Below are 23119 nucleotides of genomic sequence, written 5' to 3'. Positions count from 1 at the left end.
TGAAATTATAAGGATTTTCCGATCTAACTATAGGGGGAATGGGTCAAACGTGACCATGGATCTCCACTTGGATCTCATTGGTCTATGCTCGGGAAAGGATATCAAAGAGCCCTAATACATTGATCGGTTATTAGCCAAATAGGCCAATATCGCTCTGTGCAATAGGGTCTGCGATAAGCCGATGAACAAGTTCTTTCGTTTGCTGATGTCATCATTTTGCCTTGCTAAAAATCGAGCACTACCGCACCTTTCCCTGTCCTCCTCACAGTGACTAATGGTCTACTGTGTACACAGGTACATAATGGCCAGCTGTCCATCACCATCGCTAAGCGGGATGGGGAGGTAGGGGCTCTCACCTGGTCTCCAACCTGCGGACCTGCAGATGTTGCAAAACTACAACTCCCAGCATGCCCGGACAGCCAACGGCTGTCCGGGCATGCTGGGAGTTGTAGTTTTGCAACATCTGGAGGTCCGCAGGTTGGAGACCACTGCCTTATATCATCACCAGACTCATAATCTGTGTCCAGTGTACTCTCCAATTGCTCCTCTTAGCCAAATGAAACAATACTTTTGGCAGAGAGTGGACCTGTCCCTATACTGTTCTGCCCTTATACAGGTTTTCCCCCCCCGTAATGTAACAATAAGGGGTGCAGCAGTCTCTGATTCAACCAGTCCCCTTAGCTAGGGAGTCAATAGGCCCCCCCTTGCAACATACTGAATCATCAATCCAGTCTCTTTCCTGACACTCAGTACGTGCTCTCCTAATGAGGAGTAATATAAGCTCCCCCCTTCACATCACTGGTCTTGTCTTGAGCAGACAGGAAGGGAGAGGGGGATTTAGGGGGGCTCTGCATTTAGAGAGTGTGACGTGAAGTCACAGCTACAAGCTAGACAGGAAAGCTCCTATGAAAGATATGTAAACTATAGTTAATAATATTATATTAGTAGATTGCTTTAGTATACTTTTTGACACCATACACAGGTTTTTTTTTTCATCGGACAGTCCTTTTAATATCTAGTTGATGCTCTTCTGTATTGGCAAATTTAGAATGAGCATTTCTTAGGTCCCTAACTGCCCTGATCACTGGCTAAAAGGGCTTGGAGACCACGTCGCCAGTAATGTAGCTTAAAGGGGACCTTTCATCAAAAAAAACTTTTGATATATTATAGAATAATCGTATGCAGAATAACTTTCAAACAGCATGTTATTAAAAAATATGCTTCTTTCTATTTAATTTTCCACTTTGAAAAAATGACCACTAGAGGTCTCCCTACCAGTCCTTTTTTTTATAGATTTCAGACTCATGCTGGAGTCCTAAATCTCAGACTGCAGCCGGGACACAGACAAACTCAGCACTGCTCCCTGTCAGGGAGTTTGTCTATGTCCCGGCTGCGGTCTGAGATTTAGGACTCCAGCATGAGTCTGAAATCTATATAAAAAAAAAAGGACTGGTAGGGAGACCTCTAGTGGTCATTTTTCAAAGTGGAAAATTTAATAGAAAGAAGCATATTTTTTAATAACATGCTATTGGAAAGTTATTCTGCATACATTAATCTATAATATATCAAAAGTTTTTTTGATGAAAGTTACCCTTTCAATTTATGGGAAAGCCATGCCCATAGCTGTAAACAGAAGATGCCCATGTGGGGAAGCCCAAGCTGAACTTTGCACTAGGGCCCATGAGGGCTTTGCTACATCCCTGGCTGTCCCTGTAATGTATAGATGTGCTGGGTCCTTTAGGAAGACAGAGCTGCTCTTTGTAGCCAACTCATTATTTCGGTTAATAGATGCGGATCCTGAATAGGGGGATCCTTCTTTCTTAACCCCTTTCCTAGTGGAGAAATTTAAAAAATGGGTCTAAACCAGACAAACTAAATTAAAGAAGCCATTAGCACAACCAGTGTCAATATTCCTGTATTTTTTTTTTTTTGCATCCTTTGGTGACACTTTTTAAAGGGCTCCTTTACACAAGATGTACTCATTCTATACCAGGCTAATGGCCCATTCATTGCCTCTATTGGAAGACGACCTGTAATTACCAGTGATGCCAATAACAAGTGACAGCCCTTTATGCTGTTGTACAAAATGGGCCATTAGTATAGAGAAAAGAACCTTGAAAAGCCAGCCGGTCAATGGGTATATCTTGAATGCTGGTATTGTCTAGTATATCTGAATGGTCTAATTCTTCGTGCACGTCCATTGAGGGATTTCATAATTTAGAATCCACATTTTCCCTGTGTGGTTCTCACATTTCTGCCCCCACCCTCAACAGAACAAACCCCATATCCTCCAACCTATTCCCTTCTCACTGTAACATAGAAGGTCTCCGTGTCCTGCTGGTTGGCCCGTCTCTTGGCTGTGCCCGTCTTACTGCCGGTGTCTGATCCTGTAGATTTTAAGGATTCAGTGGACTGGCTGGACTGAAATGCATCAGACAAGTCAAAGTCATCAGCTCCAATGAGGTCTAATAGGGACTGGAGAGTAGCTTTAAGCGTCTTGTTCACCTGCAATGAAAGAGATTGAGAACTTTTACATCCGGATATCTGGTATGAGAATGTGAATTATCAATGATGAAGAGGAGATAAGGACTGCACTCACCGTCCATACAACGTTTTATTGATAGTTGTCAGGCATAACGAGCTGGTACAAGAGCGGAGGCGGGGGACGTAACCGGGACAGACTGTTTCACGCTTGGTAGCGCTTCTTCCAGACGGTATACCGGCTGGAAGAAGCGCTACCAAGCGTGAAACAGTTTGTCACGGTTACGTCCCCCGTCTCTGCTCTTGTATACCGGCTGGAAGAAGCGCTACCAAGCGTGAACCAGTCTCTCCCGGTTTCATACCCCGCCTCCGCTCTTGTATCAGCTCGTTATGCCTGACAACTATCAATAAAACGTCGTATGGATGGTGAGTGCAGTCCTTGTCTTCTCTTCACCATTGTTCATGCAATCTATTGGATTTTTGCACCGCCTTATCCTACATTGAAATCTGGGAATCCCTATGCTACCCACGTCATTCAACTGTCTACCAGCAGCCTTAGTTTTGTAGTGCCGGACTATCCCCTTTTTATTACACATAGAATGTGAATTATGATTTCCAAGATGGGGGTCAATGCATTAAATGTTGGGGTGCTTTTGGGGTACTTTCAATGTCATAAAAATAATAATGGGTAATGGGGGTCTCCAACATTAAAAACGCACAGGCTGCGTGATCCGTGAGTTTTGTGAATTATGATTTCCAAGATGGGGGTGAATGCATTAAATGTTGGGGTGCTTTTGGGGTGCTTTCAATGTCAAAAATAATAATGGGTAATGGGGGTCTCCAACATTAAAAACGCACAGGCTGCGTGATCCGTGAGTTTTCAGTAATTCTGATAGCTTCTCCCAGCCCTGTCAGCCTTAATTTATAGATCTCCTCCTTTATCCAAACATTATTTGACGTTACTTGTTGAGGTGAAAATGCTCCGGACAGGTTTGCAGTTGCTTCTATACAGCTGGATTTGGGAATAATTCTGGAACACTTAGCGATTTGGAATGTGCATTTCATGTACATGCTATGACACTTGTATCTGCATATGTAAACTACCATGGGACACTGGTCTTCCATGCAATTGTTTTCTATAAATCGCAAACACATTTTTAAGTGCCACCAAAATAAATTAGTTGACTATCATGGAACATCGGTTCTCAACGCAATTTTATTTTTTTGAAGGTAGGTAGAGAAAAAAAAAACAGTATACACTTTGAAACATTTTTAGGTGCCATCAGTGATTATGGATGTGTAAGGCAGGTAGATTTGTCAATCTGGTGTATTACTTTCCTTCTGTAATTTACCAATATTTTATGTAAGTTTTTTTGTCCTTTTGATTAAGGCCATTCAGCCTAATTTGAATGTGCACATTAAGGCTCTGTTCACACTTGCTTTGTAGCTTCCATCAATAATGGAAACCATTATGAAGCTAGCAAATGACTGATGCTACCCAGTGTACAACTGATACCTCTGATCATACTTGTTAGATTATAGTTGGTTGAACCCAACAACTATCTATCGTCTATGGTGACCTCCTGACTTCCCACCAATAGCAGATTTCAGGGAAGAGAAGGGTTGGGTTTTTTGGATTTGAACATGCCCTGTCCTTCGGCTTTTGCAACAATAAGCTGCTGCCAGACTCTTCTAGCGGTGACTTATCTCCACGAGAACATAAGGATCAAGTTTGTTGAAATCCAGCTTTTCATCAGGACTCCACTAAGGAGTCCATTGTTTTCATAGGAAGTATAGCGCCTCAGGCAGCTGCCCATGAAATCTAACAGAATTTGCAATGAAGGCTCCAAGCGAAGCCTCTGATCAAATGTGACCACAGCCTTATGCTTGGTCTCTCCAGTCTTAGAAATGGGGGATCGAAGGTAAGGTGGGTTGCAGCAGTCTAGGATTCAACCAGTCCCCTTAGCTAGGGAGACAATAGGCCCCCCTTGCAACATACTGAATCATCAATCAAGTCTCTTTCCTGACACTCAGCACGTGCTCTCCTAATGGGGAGTAATATAAGCTCCCCCTTCACATCACTGGTCTTGTCTTGAGCAGATAGGAAGGGGAGGGGGGTCTAGGGGGCTCTGCATTTAGAGAGTGTGACATGAAGTCACAGCTACAAGCCAGACAGGAAAGCTCCTATGAAAGCTCCTACATCAGGGTTCATCAGGATTCCACTAAGGAGTCCATTGTTTTCATAGGAAGTATAGCGCCTCAGGCAGCAGCCTATGAAATCTAACAGAATTTGCAATGAAAGCTCCAAGCGAAGCCTCTGATCAAATGTGACCACAGCCTTACTGCATATGCTTGATCTCTCCAGTCTTAGAAATGGGGGATTGAAGGTAAGGAGGTCTTAGGGGAAGGCGAAGAAAGAAAATTACTGCATTTTGGTTATAGTCATGTTATACTTGAGATTGATATCGGCAGGGGCACCTAGCTCTATAAGCCACATTTTGAGGGCATCTATGGTGCCATCTGAAGGTGTCTATGTTTTCATTGAAGTTCACAAGATCTATCAAGCCAACTAATCTAAGGTGTAACATACCTCTTCAGTTTCTATGTGCTCCCTTTCCATCCTGGACTGAATATGCTGAAATCTGGTAATAAGCTCCTGGTGAAAAAGTGGCTCAGATCTGACCTCCAATACCTAAAGAAGGAGAGCACAACATATGTCATTTAAAGGGGTATTCCAGCTTTATACATCTTTTCCCCTATCCAAGATAAGATGTATGATCGCAGGGGTCCCGCCGCTGGGGACCCCCGCGATCTCAGTGCAGCCCCCGGCATTCTGTGCCGGGCGCTGCTTCCGAGACAGGGACGTGACGTCACGGCCACCCCCTGTTTACGTCACGACATGCCCCCTCCATTCATATCTATGGGAGGGGGCGTGATGGCCGTCACGCCCCCTCCCATAGACATGAATGGAGGGGGCGTGGCGTGACGTCACTAGCTTTCTAATTCAAATTATTTTTGACATCAGGAAACAAGCAGGCTCCGCACCTCATCGCCCTCATGGGGCTGAAATTCAAATCGTGCTGGAGGACAGAAGGCATCACTTCGCATCTCCATCATCTTGTTTTTGTCGGCCTGTGCATCCAAGTTATCAACTGCTCCTTCAATGGCCTGGAGACCTTGCTGTCGAGAGGCCTGGACCCGTTCCTCAGCCTGCAGGAACACTCGCAACGTCTTCCCGAGAGACAGGTGAAAGCCAAGATCACAGCACTGTACAGACAAAACAGAAGGAGGGTACATTGTGGGGTACAGGAATACGGATACAGAAAGGAGAGCAATGGAGGAGCCCCTTACATCGATGAGGTCACTGACGTCATTGATATAGTAGTTATTGAGGTTGTTGTTCACCGTGTTCAAGTTGATGAGATATTCGTTTCGGGCCTTTGTGCATTTTTGACTGTTCTCAAGATACTTTTTCAACCTCTGGAAAGAAAAACAACTGATAATTCAAAGACATTATTATATAGTGTAGAAAACCCACTAAAATTCCCTATAAGGCTAAGGTCATACGGCATAATTTCTGTGCGGAATTCCGTGGAAGAATTTTACCAAAATTTTCTGCCCATTTACTTAAATGGGATTCCACTGTCCCATTCACACAGCTAAATTTCCACTGCAAAATTGCCGCTGCAGAAATTCTTAAGACCTGTCTTAAAATTTTGCAGAATTGCTGGCGGAATCCCATTGAACTCAACGGGGCTTGAATTTCGGCAGAATTCTGTGTTTAGAGAATTCTGCAATTCCATACAGCGAATTTTGCTGAACAGAATCTGTGCGGAATTACGAACATAGCCTGAGTTATTATAGGGAAATCCTTATATTATCTAAATGGTGCATTTGTCACGATTGGTCAACAGCTATGTGTACTAGGGCCTACCAACAGTACCCCGGGGGCATATGTTACAAAAACAAGATATACATGTCCTATCCTTTCTTGCTGTGAGAGATCTGGCAGCAGCAGGAGTATCTGGCAGCAGCTTATTCTCCAATACCCCCCCCCCCCCCCCACCACCACCACCACCACCACCCCCACCACCACCACCACCACCACCCCCGCCCCTTTTCCTATTGAAATAAATATAATAGGCATGGTCTATAGGAAAGTTGAATGAGTTGAAAGAGTTATCTTTAAGCCAAACAAACTTTTAGATAGGTTACATTAATGGCCAGCTTTAGAAGGTCATTGGCCCCTTTGAAAATTAGGGGAACACCAATGTAATGTAAGTAATAGTTGGGGGCCAAGTTACTGATTTTGCATATTACAAAATGGCTACCTACTTTCTCGACCAGCCTCTCGCTCTTCTTCAGTGAGCTACGTCTTGGCCCCCTCTCGGCCACCGGGGAGCTTGCTGTCTGCTCGCTTACTTTGCCTGTGCGCTTTTCGTCCTGCTTCTCTGCCTCCCGTAGCTTGTGCTCAGAGTTTAGACAGTCATTGTGATACAGCTGGTACGTCTTCATGGCCTGTCAGAGAGAAGAGAAGTCATCTTACACCAGGCTCCTTCTAACCAGTTATGCTTTAGACTTCTAGATAGTATTATGACTTATAAGGAGACAGCAGTCCGGTGGGGAAATTGGGAGTCGGACCCCATTGATCCAATATTCATAGCCTATTCTACTGTGATAGCCTGGGGGAGTTGGGTATGGGGAGTGTAGCAGTGCAGTAATTAAAGGGTGGCTGATTAACCCTTTCTATTCGTGATGCCAGGGTGAGGGCTCCTCAGTAATGCTTGTCCTACCGCCACCCTTCCCAAGAGCGATAGGGAGGTATAGAATAATTTAATGTCCACAACCGGAGAGTTTTGCATAAACTTTACTGAAGATTTTATGCAAGCTTTATAACGGAACGGTCTCTATACATGCAAAGTCTCTTAGAGATTGACAGTGGTTGGGACCTTAAGCGTTTTAGAGTCCGTAGACTGATATGAGCTGTTCCGCTGGATTTAGGGGATTTAGTTGAGGTCCAGCAGTCACGCTAACTTTAGCGGGGATTGAGATGTTAACTCATGGTTTAGTTTTATGCTGAGGCCGGCAGGCTTCTGGCCTAGCTTGTCATTGAAAGTTGCGCAGATCCGTCCTGCTAGTCCGGCATCCACGAGAGCAGCAACCCAAGAGAGCGATAATTGGCTACAGCTCCCTGACATGGGCAGGGGCTGGACTAGAGCTGATTGGTCCAATACTTCTGTCAATCATCTTTACACAGAGCTATGGGTAACATGGGACCCAAGGACCCCCAAAGGTCTTCCAACATACCATAGAGGAATTAGCACAGTCACATGACCGAAGGTCCTGCGACGCCAACAAGGTAAGTACACTAATATGTATTATATTAAATATATACATTATTAAATATACACATATAAACAGTATATAATTAGGAGTAGAAGGAGACGACTAGGGGCCGTCCCACCTGGGGGACCCTACCTGAACGTAGGAACTCTGACTTTGGGGACCACTACACAAGGTATGGTATGCAATACGGTAACGGGACACCATACTACCATATATGACGGTGGTATACTACTGTAATGGATAAGCTAAAATGTCTATTTAGAATATGCTTGCTAAAATGGCCACTCACTAACTCCTCCCCCCCCTCCCGTCGTGTTCGAAACAATCTGTATAAAATGGCGCGTCCAGAGAAATTACACCCAAGATGATAAGACCCACGTGCTGGGCCAGGAACGCCTGCAGATGGAAGAAACCAATCACGAGGACAGCTGTTCATGATGTGTTACAGACTATAAAAACCCTTGTAACGGTTTTAAATACAGAAGTATCATTTGCTGAACTGTTTTGTGTCAGAGCGATTTTCTTCTCTCGTGCATGCACTGATCCCGATACCTAATTAGGAAAAGGGCAGATACTCATCTGATACCGGGTCCGGTTCTGATCCATTTCACTATCATATATGATGGGGGTCTTTTGGGCTACCCATCTGTTGCGAAACTGCAACTCCCAACACACCCTGAAAGCATGTTAAGAATTATACTGTGTTCAACAGCTAGGGGGCCACAGATGGAGACCACTGCTATATGACAGGCTTGCAAGTTCTTAATTGATAAAAACTGGTATGCTGAGGAGACACTTTTTATTTATTTTTTGCTTCCAGTAGGAGGCGGTAGCTAACTAAGTAAAGCTAGAGTCTCAATGAGACTCAACGTCATCCTTTAGTGGTCTCAAACTGTGGCCCTCCAGATGTTGCAAAACCCTGTTCAAGGATGTACAGTGGTCTAAAAGTGTGGCCCTCCAAATGTTGCAAAACTTCAACTCTCAGCATGCTGGGAGTTGAAGTTTTCCAACATCTGGAGGGCCACACTTTGAGACCACTGTACATCCTTGAACAGGGTATCACTGTAACCCTAGTGCCATAGATGTCAACACTTTACCGACATCCATAACTAAAATGCAATTAAGAAGAACTCCATCCCAAAAGAACAACATTTCTCTGTCTCAGTTTTCATTTCCTTAAATTATTTCAGAGGAAATGAGTAATATGGTTCTATTTTACACTCGCTCCTCTTGGCGGGTGTGTCCATATATTCACCTTCATTTTTTAAGTCTATGGGAAACTCCCTCAGAGCAAAATATTCAAAGTATTCAACATCGGTTCACTGGCGAAACGGGCATTGGGTATACAAATGGCGCGGCTGAATTTCAGGTGCAGAGGAGAAAAGCTTATCGGTGGGCACAGGTCGTCATGATAACATATATAATCTGTGCCTTAATATACTGTGGTGTCCCGGCACCGTATTTCATACGGTGCCTTGGTTATTAGTCCCCAAAGTTAGAGTCCCTAGGACTGTCGGGGTTAGCTTCCCTAATTAACCCCTAGTCACCCCTTAGTAACTTAATATTTATAAATATTATCTATATAAATGCATGCATATGGTATTACTCACTTGTTTTAGCATCGCAGGACCTGCGGGTCATGTGACCGGTTTACAGAATGGTTTTGCTAAAGGATCTTTGGTGATTCTAGTCAGGTGATCACCCACAATCCACTGTAACGGTGAGTGACAGCTGATATGGATCAATCCAAAACTGCCAGCCCCTGCCCATATAAGGGAGCTGCGCCATTTTGTCGCTCTCTTGTTCCTGCGCTGCCAAGCAAGCAGCAACATTGCTCTTGGGTTGCTGACTCTGGACGAAGTAGGACCTCCGCAGCTTACAAGACAATTACTAGGCCAAAGCCTTGCGGCCTAGGCCTGCACTTGAGACGGATAGTTCTTACAATTTCCCGCTATCTCCGCAAGACCTCTGGACCTAATCCAACCCCTAAATCCAGCGGATCTATGCAAGTACAATCCTCCTAATCTTAAGAGAACTTTCCGGTCTTGAGCATCTGTCAGTCACTGCTGTGCTGTCTATATAGACTCTGTTATCTGGACTGTTACCGATACTGCATGTACAGAAAATCTTCAGTAAAGTTCCTGCAAGTTTTAAGTTCAGCACTGCTGTGGACAATCCATTTATTTTACAACTCACCTATCGCTCTTGGGAAGGGTGACGATAGGCCCAGCATCACTACAGAGTTATAACCCTTACCCTGGCGTCACGAGTGACAAGGGTTAACAACGCCCTTTATTATACAGAACCGCAACACCCCATATACCCTACAACCCCAGGCTATCACAAAGCATTACCTGCCGCCCCAGATATTTGGCGTCTTTGTCCACGTTTCTGATTATTTTGTTGGTCCTGTGCATCTATGACTAAAAAGGAAGAAACTCTGCAGATGGTGTTGATTTAAAATCGTCTAGCATCTTGGGTACACAGCACCTACCATTTCTGCTACTTTGTGCTATGTGTCTCCATGGTAACAGACTACAAACAAACTTATGTGTACTCTAATTCTACGGTCATATTCCTTTTATTGTGCCCCATACTTCTTGCTTTCTTGATAGTACAATGTACCATTATACCTCTAAGGCTATGTACCGTGATAACATTCCACAGACAGCGGAGCGCCGGAAGAACATGCCGGTGCTAGGACCGCTCAGAAATGCACAGTCCTAGAGATAGCAATGCCTTTCCTTGAGGAATCTGTTAAAACATTGAATAGGTTCAATGTTTTTGCGGACGCCGGAATCAGGATTTCCGTGGCAGATGTTGCTGCCATGGAAATTCAGCAGTGGAAACAGTGCAGCAGAATCCCATTGAAATCAAGGTGACTCTGCTGAATGCACAATGTCCCTGCGGACTATTTCCGCAGGGACATTCTGCCATGTCAATATAGCCTGAAGGCTTCCTGGATTAAGCAGGACACTATTAGACTCCTGCCAATATGCCAGTATTCAGGGATGACCGCTATCTGCACCAGAGGAGGCAATCTGCCTTAGATAACTCCAGTTCTGGGCCTACAGATATCAATGGGTAAATAATATGTAGAAGTAGGTATTTAGTGGGGTGCAATTACTTTCATTGTGTGGTGTCCCGGTACCGTATTTCATACGTTACCTGTATAGAGGTCCCCATAGTCAGAGTCCCTAGGACGTCGGGGTCCCTCTTTTGTAGTTTTCCCCTTGTCACCTCACATTTAGTCTATGACTATATAGCAGTTCTATTTAGCATTAATATAAATATAAGTATAAATATGTATATATTTAGTTATCTACCTGTTCAGAGCGTATCAGGACCTGGGGGTCACGTGATCAGGTTGAAACTCTATGGTTTTGCTACAGGACCTTTGGAGGTTCCCGTGACGTGTTCACCCACAATGCACTGTAACGTGAGTGACAGTCGTTACCGACCAATCCAAAACGGCCGGCCCCTGCCCATATAAGGGACCTGCGCCATCTTGATCCCTCTCTTGGGTTGCCGACTCTGGAAGAGGTAGGACCTCCGCAGCTTACAAGACAATTTACTAGGCCAAAGCCTTGCGGCCTCGGCCTCTAACCTAGGGGATAGACTAAGCAATTCCCTGCTTCTCATCGCAAGATACCTGGACCTAAATACTCCCCTAAATCCAGCGGATCTCTGCAATACAATCCTTCAGAAGCTAAATTGGGCTTATCGGATCCCAACCGACTGTCAATCGCTGCTCAACTATATGTAAAGAGACTTTGTTATCTGGACTGTTACTATTACTACATGCACAGAAATTCCTCAGTAAAAGTTCCTGCAAGTTTTCAGTTAACAGTGGTTGTGGACAATCCTTTATTTCTGCATCACCTATTGCTCTTGGGAAGGGTGGCAATAGACCTATCAAGAAACACAGCATTTAACCCTCACCCTGGCGTCACGAGTGACAAGGGTTAACAGCGCCCTTAACTATTCTGTACAGCAACACCCTAAACACCCTACACTCCCACAAGACAACATCCTCTCCTTCGCCACCACAATTGCATCTGTGAAAATATTCGATCGCATATTTACCACTTTCTTCTTTTCAATTCCTCATTTACCTACTTCCCTTACCACCCTTCTTTTTTTTTTTTTTTTTATTGTAAAATTGTGAATGCATACACGCCCATTGGGCAAATATTTACATCTATACATAGTATGTATCATATTTACTTTTATTTTATTCCATTGTGACTACTTTTGGGACATTTCATATACATATACACTGTATGTGCGAGACTTAAAAACGTGGTATACCTACAACATATGCGTTTGTGAAATGGACCAAACTTAGTCACAATTAGACTACATTTGTCCTTGAAGTCTATGTGCCTGTTGGCAACACGCCGTGAAGCACGCTAGCGTATGTTTTTGACAGGATCATAACATACAGCCAGATGGAAGGATCAAAACATATTGTGAATGTAGTCTAAGTTGTCAAAGCTAAGGCCTCGTTCACATCACATGTGGTGCCTCCTAGGGATGGATAGCTTGGAGACACCACCCCAGCTTGAACAGGCACGGGTCTAATTCATTTCAATGGTAGCAAACGGAGCGGGGGGGAACCCCTGGTGTAGTGGCGCCTTGACGGGGGTTTTAGCGGCCCTTCCATATGGAGTAGGGGGTAATTTGGGTTAGAGGAGGGATGACAAGGTAATGGTTGGTATAAAGGGCTAATTTACTGCTGCCCCTTTAACGGATGGCAGCAGGTGGCCTGAAAGTGGGGTGAAAGGGAGGTCGCCTGGAGGTGAGGGGGGGGGGGGTGTATATAGAGGGGTGCTCTGGGGGATGGTACTCACCAGTCTGCGTGTGGAAGCAAGAAGAAGGTCCCGCCCCCCCGCCCCATTTTGTTGTTTGGTTGGTTGGGTGGGTTTTGATAGGTGGTGAGGCGTGTGAAAGGGTCCTGGGGGAGGTAGTAGTTTGAAAGATAAATGTTTGAGATTGTTCAATTGGGCCTCCTGGTGGTGGTTCTGGGCCTCAGGAGTTTGAGGGATTGTGCAGAAGGTTATCTGGGTGCCCCTGGGCCAGGTGGTCGCGGCCAGGGGTAAGAGCATGGTGCACAAGTCTGGTTGGGGGAGGGGAGTGCCCTCCAGTGAACTTTGGTATGTTTATATGTATAACATATTTAACTGTTATTTATTTGGTTGTTAAATAAATGGGCCACACGGCCCAATTTTTCCACAATATGTGTCAGTGTCCTTTTTGGGAAAAGGGTTGATATTCGGTTGGGAGTGGGTTTAGAGGGGAAGGGATGTATCTAAAATCCCATCCGGTCAAAGCCTGAGCGTAGTCAGCTAGTGACTACGTTCGGGTCATTTTCTTAACGAGTTTTGTCTGGGACTGAAAATCGCTGAAAGCCGCGTTAAAACATGAAATTACCCAAATGTAGTCACTAGCTGACTACACTCAGGCCATTGAAATGAATTGGGCCTGTGCCTGTCTGAGCACGGATATGTTGGCATGTCGATTTAACATTTTCCTGTCGTGTCCGTGCCTTAGAGGCACAATTGTGATGTGAGCCTAGCCAAAGGGGCATGGTTGCTGGCAATGTTCTGGCACTATGACTGGTTTAAGTGCACAGAGATAGTGTTAGGAAGCTGGATGGGGATCCTCTAACCTGTGTGGCTGATGACTCGGACCGTATCGAGGAGCGGAGTCTAAGCTGCCGCTGGACTTCCCCAGAGCCCGCCTCCAGGCAGAATAGGCTTGCTGTGGCAGGCGACACCCAGGTCGCTACCCCCGACACGGCTCGACCACACAGGTAGCTGGGCAAGGCAAGGTACCGAAGGATAAGGCAGTAGCGTAGTCAGACGTAGCAGAAGGTCAAGGCAGGCGGCAAAGGTGCGAAGTCAAATAATGTAGCGGGAAGGTCTGGATACACGGATAAGGCAAACAGGCAATTTGGAACACTTAATCTCAGGCTAGGGGCACTGAAGATACTGCAGGGAAGTGGGGGAGGCGCGGGAACTTTATAATGTAGTGACAGGTGTGACAGTAATTATGGGCATACTGACCCTTTAAATTTTATAGCTCCAGCGTGCGTTCGCCCTAGGAGACTGGGATGCGCGCGCCGGAGCTAAGACACAGAGGAGGAGGCGGCAGCGGAGCATGGTGAGTGACGGGCTGGAATTAAAATGCAGGCGCGTTCCAGCGAATCCCAGCCCCGCCGGCAGACGGGGACACAGGGACTCTGCGCTCACGGGCCGGTGCTTGTGGCCGAAGCGCAGAGCATAACAGATAGTACTTCTATAATGGCATGTTATGGACGCATCACATCTGACAATGTTATGGGGCATTGTGGCTGGTATGGTTATGGGCACAGCATGGTACTATTATATATAAGTACTATCTTTCACACTTCTATTTGCCATTGTGTCTAGCACTGTATGGGGCATTGTGTCTGGCATAGGTCTGGGCACTTGTTTAGCCTATTGTGGCTGGCACTATTAGGGGGGCATTATTATGCCAGCTAGTGCTTTCAATGCTTAGATAACTTTTTTAAATATTATATTGAAAGCTGCAAATGCGACAATACTACTAGTTTCGCATCATTTTAACTTCCTACTTTAGCAGTAAGTCTTTGTATTACAATAAACATTCAGGAAAAGGGTATCTAGACTACTAAAATGTTAAAGGGGTACTCCGGTGGAAAACTTTTTTTTTTTTTTTTTAATCAACTGGTGCCAGAAAGTTAAACAGATTTGTAAATTACTTCTATAAAAAAAAAAAAAAATCTTAATCCTTCCAGTACTTATTAGCTGCTGAATACTACAGAGGAAATTCTTTTCTTTTTGGAACACAGAGCTCTCTGCTGACATCATGACCACAGTGCTCTCTGCTGACATCTCTGTCCATTTTAATAACTGTCCAGAGTAGGAGAAAATCCCCATAGCAAACCTCTTATTATTCTACGCTATTATTGTTCTGCTAAAAGAATACTATGCATAACTATATATAGACTCTCTAAGTATGGCCCACATTTCCCAGAATGCAAATCACCAGTTCAAGCTCTGTACGTGCACAAGGGAATGTTGGGACATCTCAGCTGTAATGCTCAAAGGATTGTTAATGCAGCTCTGACGTATAATACAGGATGTAACCCGGTAACAAGATAAATCCTATATTATGACAGTGTTTCGCAACCAAGGTGCCTCCAGCTATAGTAAAACTACAACTCCCAGCATGCCCAGACAGCCGTTGGCTGTCCGGGCATGCTGGGAGTTGTAGTTTTGCAACATCTGGAGGCACCCTGGTTGAGAAACACTGTATTGCACAATAACTTGTTTATACTGCTCTCTGAAACGCAATGTTCTTATTAGATTTCTGGCTTTTGTGCATGGAGTAACTCAGATAACAGTATAGCACCCTAGGGAAGCATCGGTTTCACAGTTTTTAAGGTTCTTTATACACACCTTAAAGGGGTACTCCCGTTGAAATATTTTTTTATTTATTTTTTTAAATCAACTGGTGCCAGAAAGTTGAACAGATTTGTAAATTACTTCTATTCAAAAATCTTAATCCTTCCAGTACTTTTTAGGGGCTGTATACTACAGAGGAAATGCTTTTCTTTTTGGATTTCTCTTTCTGTCACGACGACAGTGCTCTCTGCTGACATCTCTGTCCATTTTGGGAACTGTCCAGGGCAGCATATGTTTGCTATGGGGATTTTCTCCTGCTCTGGACAGTTCCTAAAATGGACAACAGAGAGCACTGTGGTGGTGACAGAAGAGAAATCCAAAAAGAAAAGCATTTCCTCTGTAGTATACAGCCGCTAATAAATACTGGAAGGATTAAGATTTTATAATAGAAGTAATTTACAAATCTGTTTAACTTTCTGGCACCAGTTGATTTGAAAAAAAAAAAAAGGTTTTCCACCGGAGTACCACTCTAAAGGGGTATTCCAAGATTTTTTTTTTATTTGATTATGCTACAGGGGCTGTAAAGTTAGTGTAGCTCATAATATAGTGTCTGTAACTGTGTTTAAAGGTGGTTTCGCAAATTCTTATGTGATCTTTGCAAAATGAGTGTCTTCTCAGGTTTTCCCAGGTTACAGTGCGGCCCAACACATTACATCACTAGTCAGGTGTATATAGGGAGGGATTTTTTTTAATGGGTGGAGCGAACGTTGGGTGTGGGGGGAGGTTAGATCATTCTCCACAGGGCTGCAGGATATTGTCCCAGGTGAGCTTTAATGGGGGGGGGGGGGGGGGCTCATTTGTGGGAGGGAGAAAGGTGACCTCACACTTACAAATAAGGGATACTGGGACTTGTAGTTGGAGGGTGGGAACTCCAACAGCCAGTTCACAAAAAGAAAGCAGCAGTGTTATGGTGGCCTCCAAATTTTGCCATTTAGCACAAAGACAAGCATGGATCCATCCTAAGCACGTCCGTTACTGTCTGGCAGGCACATAGTAAAATCACCTTATGGTGGATAACGCCTTTAAGGGCCTTCCCCTAAGATAGAACCGAGATTTATCCGAAATATTGTTTATGATTTTTACTACAGTGTGAGCCCATTGCTCAAGAAAAAGTATTTCCCACACAACCCCTTTATTAACTTTGGAAACACTTGTTTTATGGTTCTTTATCTTTTATTTCAAGTTCTATCTACTACTGTAGTGCTGTAACTCTGTCACATCCATTGCTTTACAGGCATCATAAGGAAAGGCAACGGGAGATGGAATTTTCTATGGATTTCGCAGACTGTTTTATGGCAGCCTGGACAACAAGCTTCCAAAAACAGCAATCTACACAATAAGAGCACAGTACATCTAGAATTAAAGGGGTACTCCGGCAGAAAACAATTTTTTTTTTAAATCAACTGGTGCAGATAGTTAGTCAGATTTGTAAATGACTTCTATTAACAAATCTTAAACCTTCCGGTACTTATCAGCTGCTGTATGTTCCACAAGAAGTTCTTTTCTTTTTGAATTTCTTTTCTGTCTGACCACACTGCTCTCTGCTGCCATCTCTGTCTATGTCAGGAACTGTCCAGAGCAGGATAGGTTTGTTATGGGGATTTGCTTCTACTCTGGACAGTTCCTGACATGGACAGAGGTGTCAGCAGAGAGCACTGTGACAGAAAAAAAAATTAAAAAAATTAAAGAACTTCCTCTTTAGTATACAGCAGCTGATAAGTACTGAAAGGATTAAGATTTTTAAATAGAAGTAATTTACAAATCTGTTTAACTTTCTGGCACCAGTTGATCTGAAAACATTTGTTTTCCATCGGAGTACCCCTTTAACTAGAGATCAGAGGCTCCATCTTCATCGGACTGTAGTTACTCACCACACGTCACGTCCTGACTCACGCAGCTGCCATGTCTGTAAATCTACCAGAAAGCCTCTCTGTTTTGAACAAAGACAGGTACCATTCCAGAGTATTGAATCATACATTTAAAATACATGACAGACGGCTCTCAGGTCCCCGACAGATGGGACTTTATGTCATTATGACTCAAAGAAAACTTCTAGTCTACAGTATCTTCCACTCATACTCACCCCTTGCAACTCAGACACCAGCTTCATCAGATCCTCCTGCTGCTGCGCGCCAATGTCTTTACTCTGTGGGGAAAGAAAACACCATAAGGCGACGACTAAAGCAGAACTATCTGGAAATAGATATGGAAATAGTTATGGAAATGTAGCATTATGCAGTGACATCGCCTCAAACCTACACAGTCAAATATATGGGACAAAAATAGTCATGAATATTTAAAAAATGGAGAAGACGCATGGGGGAAGGGTAGATTACAATTCATTCCCCTAAAACTATAAATTCTTGTATTCATCCATTTTATAGTAATATCGACCTAGGGTAAAGGTGGGTGACAACTCATATCCATGCCTGCTGACAGTCCTCATATAGGGAATAGAAATGAGCCAACTTACAGTAAATTCGATTCGTCACGAACTTCTCGGCTCGGCGGTTGCTGACTTTTCCTGCATAAATTAGTTCAGCTTTCCGGTGCTCCGGTGGGCTGGAAAAGGTGGATACAGTCCTAGGAAAGAGTCTCCTAGGACTGTATCCACCTTTTCCAGCCCACGGGAGCACCTGAAAGCTGAACTGATTTATGCAGGAAAAGTCAGCAACCGCCGAGCCGAGATGTTCGTGACGAATCGAATTTACTGTAAGTTCGCTCATCTCTAATAGGGGACTGTCCAACAGATTGGATTGGGAAAGAGTAGGGTTGATGGTGCTATGTATTAGAAGGGGCATTTCTAGGTTTTAACCCAAGTGGGGCCAAAAATAATGCATTCATTTTCGATTTAACTGTTTTAGTATAGATCTGGCCACCATTACAGATTTGCTGCTCACAAATTGAAAATGCCAAAGGTTCCCATACACATCAATAGCTGTCAGTCTTTCCTGTCCCCTCCATACACATGAACGTTCGGTCAGGCAGTTGGAATACAACCTACCCAATCGTTCTCCCACAACATCATCTGTCAGGGAAGAGTCAGGAAGCCCTCATACACTTTGGATTGTCGTCAAGTACGGACAATTTTTGACTAAGGTGTATGTGAATGTTAAAGGGGTTATCCAGGAAAAAACTTTTTATATATATATATATATATATATATATATATATATATATATCAACTGGCTCCAGAAAGTTAAACAGATTTGTAAATTACTTCTATAAAAAAATCTTAATCCTTTCAGTACTTATGAGCTGCTGAAGTTGTTCTTTTCTGTCTAAGTGCTCTCAGTTGACACCTGTCTCGGGAACGGTCCAGAGTAGAAACAAATCCCCACAGCAAACCTCTACTACTCTGTGCAGTTCCCGAGACAAGCAGAGACGTCAGCAGAGAGCAATGTTGCCAGACAGAAAAGAACAACTCAACTTCAGCAGCTGATAATTATTGAAAGGATTAAAGGGGTATTCCAGGCCAAAACTTTTTTTTATATATCAACTGGCTCCGGAAAGTTAAACAGATTTCTAAATTACTTCTATTAAAAAATCTTAATCCTTGCAATAGTTATTAGCTTCTGAAGTTGAGTTGCTGTTTTCTGTCTAACTGCTTTCTGATGACTCACGTCCCAGGAGCTGTCCAGCTCCTATGGGGATATTCTCCACTCATGCAAGGGATATTCTCCCATCATGCACAGCTCCCAGGACGTGACATCATCATTGAGCAGTTAGACAGAAAACTTCAGAAGCTAATAACTATTGGAAGGATTAAGATTTTTTAATAGAAGTAATTTACAAATCTGTTTAACTTTCTGGAGCCAGTTGATATATATAAAAAAGTTTTTTTTCCTGGAATACCCCTTTAAGAGACAACCTACAAGAACTGTAAAGGCAGCCATATTGTTGTGGATAAATGTCTGCTTGCAGGCGGTCTGACCACTCTGACTCCTTGCAATCTCCTGCATGGTGCTCCCGCTTTCTCAGGCACGTATGCATCTCTATGGGAGAGCCGAAGATTCATAGGCGCTGTAAGTTGTAAAGTGTGTGCATGGGGTCATGGGTGTGGGTGTGGGGGGGGGGGGATGCTGGGGTCTCAGCAGTCGGACCACCCGCAAATAGATACTTATTTACTATCTTCTTGATAAAGGATATGCTTTCCTAATTGTACCCCTTTTAATTGTGAATGCAGAAGAGGGTAACAGAACAAGATGCACTCCCCTGTCCAGGGCCCATGTGAAGTGTTCCACCGTCCAGCGCGTTCAACTTAAAGGGGATTCGGCGGAGCTTCCCTCTGGGAGTGTAGAAAAAGCCATTGGAGGGAAACAATGAATAGAACCGATCCCAATTATTTTAATGGGACAGTTTACATTCATCATACGGCATCTTAAAGGGGTGTTCCGGGCAAAAAACATTTTATCCCCTATCCAAAGGATAGGGGATAAGATGTCTGATCGCGGGGGGCCCGCTGCAGAGACCCCCGTGATCTACCTGCAGCACCCGCATTATATGCGGCTGCTGAATCTCCAGTTTCGGAAACCTCCGGGTTTCCGGGACTGGAGACGTGATGTCACGCCATGCCCCCTCCATTCATGTCTATGGGAGGGGGCGTGACGCCCGTCACGCCCCTTCCATAGAAATGAATGGAGGGGGGCGTGGCGTCACGTCCCCAGTCCCCGAAACCAGGAGGTTTCCGAAACTAGAGACGTAGGTCCCCCCTTAGAATGTGGGTGCTGCAGGTAGATCACGGGGGTCTCAGCAGCGCCCCCCCCCCCCCCCCCCCCCCCCCCCGCGATCAGACATGTTATACCCTATGCTTTGGATAGGGGATAAAATGTTTTTGCCCGGAATACCCCTTTAAGATGCCGTATGATGAATGTAAACTGTCCCATTAAAATATTGGGATCGGTTCTATCATCTGTTTCCCTCCAATGCTTCTTCTACACTCCCAGAGGGAAGCTCCGCCGGACGACACGCACACGTAAAAGAGGCCTAAGCAATCCTGTCACTTTTGGCTGCACCAGTTCTTCAGTCCTAACCTTTTTCGTGAGGCGGACGAGATCCTCCCCTGTATGCGCGAGACGTGGAATAAGATGGGAGCTGTACACGTCACTGATGGCGGCATAGTCCCGGCTTTCTTGGCGTGTGTGGTTTAGGATCATGTACAAGCAGTTGACCGGGACAGAAGAGGCTGATCCTTCCTACAGAAAAATACAAGAGGAGAGGAACATAAAATGATTGTCAGTAGAAAAAACCCCGTCCATTAGTCATCCCTTATATTGGTTTCCTATTTATTTTAGAATAGATGGGGGAGATTTATCAAACCTGTGCAGAGGAAAAGTTGCCCAGTTGCCCATAGCAACCAATCAGATAGCTTCTTTCATTTTGCAGAGGCCTTGTTAAAAATGAAAGAAGCGATCTGATTGGTTGCTATGGGCAACTGGGCAAGTTTTCCTCTGGACAGGTTTTGATAAGTCTCCCCCATTATGTTTAATCCCATTCACTTACTGTGGATTTATCAGCCACATCTGCTAAAAGTTTCTTCCAAGCATCTACTACTCTTTTAGTAAAAATAACATTTTCTCATGTTGCTTCTGATCTTTTCCCCAACGCACCTTGGCCTGGGCCCCCTTATTCTTGTTAAGTTTCTTATTACTTTTCCCTCCTCAACCTTATTTAAATGGGCACTGTCAGATACAAAAACTTTTGATATGTTGTAAAGCATGTATAACCAATAGGTTTTTCAATTGCTTCATACTGAAAAAAGCCAGTCAAACAACTGCCCCCCCCCCCCCCCGCCTGCTTGGACACATACTAGTCCTGCTGTGTCCATGAGTCATCACCTATGTCATGGACACACTTCCTTGATTGACAGCTGTGAGCGCAGGGCTCAGAACTGGAGGAAAAATCCTCCCACTGTCAGCTTGTGTCCCGCTACTGTCAGTGAGGACAAGCTGGGAGGTTGTAGTTTTGCTAATGCTAGGGGAGATGTGAGCAGACAGCATACTGAGGGAGGGGGCGGAGACCTGCACAGTGAGGCCACGCCCCCTCTCTTTGAGAGGAATTCAGACTAGTGAGCTAAATTAAAAGCGTAATAAAAAAATAAATAAAGGTTCTAGACACATAAAAATTAGATGCACATGGTCAGGATTAGGAACTGAGTGATATATAAAAAAAATATTTTTTTGTTGGATCTGACAGGTACGCTTTAATGGGGTACCCCGATGGGAAAGAATTTTTTTTTTCTAATCAACTGGTGCCAGAAAGTAAACAGATTTGTAAATCAATTCTATTAAAAAAATCTTAATGCTTCCAGTACTTATCTGCTGCTGTATCCTCCACAGGAAGTTGTGAAGTTCTTTCCAGTCTGACCACAGTGCTCTCTGCTGACACCTCTGTCCATGTCACGAACTGTCAGGAGCAGGAGAGGTTTTCTATGGAGATTTGCTTCTGCTCTGGACAGTTACTGCCACGGACGAGGTGGCAGCAGAGAGCACTGTGGTCAGATTGGAAAAGAACTACACAACTTCCTCTGGAGCATACAGCAGTTGATAAGTACTGGAAGGATATGGAAAAAATTTTTAGATAGAAGTAATTTACAAATCTGTTTAACTTTCTGGCACCAGTTGATTAGAAACATTTTTTTCCAATGGAGTACCCATTCAAACATTAACATATTTAAAGGAGTACTCCGATGGAAAAACATTTTTTTTTCTTTTTTAAATCAACTGGTGGCAGAAAGTTAAACATATTTGTAAATTACTTCTATTAAAAAATCTTAATCCTTCCAGTACTTATTAGCTGCTGAATGCTACAGAGGAAATTCCTTTCTTTTTGGAACACTGATGACATCACGAGCACAGTGCTCTCTGCTGACATCTCTGTCCATTTTAGCAACCGTGCAGAGCAGATGTATGCTAAGGGCAGCATGGTGGCTTAGTGGTTAGCACTGCTGCCTTGCAGTGCTGGGGCCTTGGGTTCAAATCCCACTAAGGACAACAATAAATAAAGACTTATTATTATAATAACATCAGCAGAGAGCAGTGTGTTCGTGATGTCATCAGAGAGCATTCCAAAAAAGAAAAGAATTTCCTCTGTAGTATTCAGCAGCTAATAAATACAGGAAGGATTAAGATTTTTTTATAGAAGTAATTTACAAATATGTTTAACTTTCTGGCACCAGTTGATTTAAAAAAGAAAAAAAAAATAGTTTTTCCACCGGAGTACCCCTTTAAAGGTTTTAATCATGTCCCCTCTTTCCCCTTCTTTCTTTTTGTACTCTGTACTAGGTTCCTTCCGTTGGTCCTATAGAAATGAATGGAGCACGTGTCGTCTGCAGCACTTGCTCCTTTCCCACTGCCGGGGGCGCCGGGCAGGAGATCACGGGGGGTCCCAGTGGTCGGACTCCCTGCGATCAGACACTTATCCATATGCTGTGGATGGGGGATACAATTCTGCAGTAAATTCCACAGAAATTAATTTCCAATTCACTTCAATGGAATTCTTGCAGTGAAAATTCTGCTGTGTGAATGGGGCAGCGGAATCCCATTAAAGTGTATTGGCTATAAATTTATTCATTCGTAATTCTATGCAGAAATTCTGGCGTGTGAACATAGCCCAACAATAGGAGTCAATGCTATGTCCAGCCATACTATTATTTTGTAGGCTGCATTCTGAAAATACTGAACAAATGCAGATATTCAAGGTAAGTGATCGCCTTATTCCCATCAATATAGGTATTTTCTCCATTCCTAGTTTAGTAATTTTACAGTTCCTCTATATGTCCCCGATATTCTTGCAGGTTTAACATATTTGGCCATTTCTTT

At 44.0% G+C, this 23119-nt stretch overlaps 1 protein-coding gene across 1 annotated transcript in view; it reads right to left on the bottom strand.

Annotated features, from left to right (window-relative positions):
* The window catches only part of ARHGAP4 (Rho GTPase activating protein 4), a 112162-nt gene that overhangs the window by 34752 nt on the left and 54291 nt on the right, over positions 1-23119 (bottom strand). Inside the window, 8 exon segments of the mRNA XM_056539235.1 lie at positions 2311-2505; positions 5072-5173; positions 5527-5748; positions 5833-5961; positions 6817-6999; positions 17383-17445; positions 20333-20475; positions 20478-20494. Coding sequence (XP_056395210.1) covers positions 2311-2505; positions 5072-5173; positions 5527-5748; positions 5833-5961; positions 6817-6999; positions 17383-17445; positions 20333-20475; positions 20478-20494 — 1054 coding nt within the window.

The sequence above is a fragment of the Hyla sarda genome, chromosome 9 (assembly GCF_029499605.1).
Source record: "Hyla sarda isolate aHylSar1 chromosome 9, aHylSar1.hap1, whole genome shotgun sequence".
In the NCBI taxonomy this organism is placed as follows: domain Eukaryota; kingdom Metazoa; phylum Chordata; class Amphibia; order Anura; family Hylidae; genus Hyla; species Hyla sarda.
This window is presented reverse-complemented; position numbering and strand designations above follow the sequence as displayed.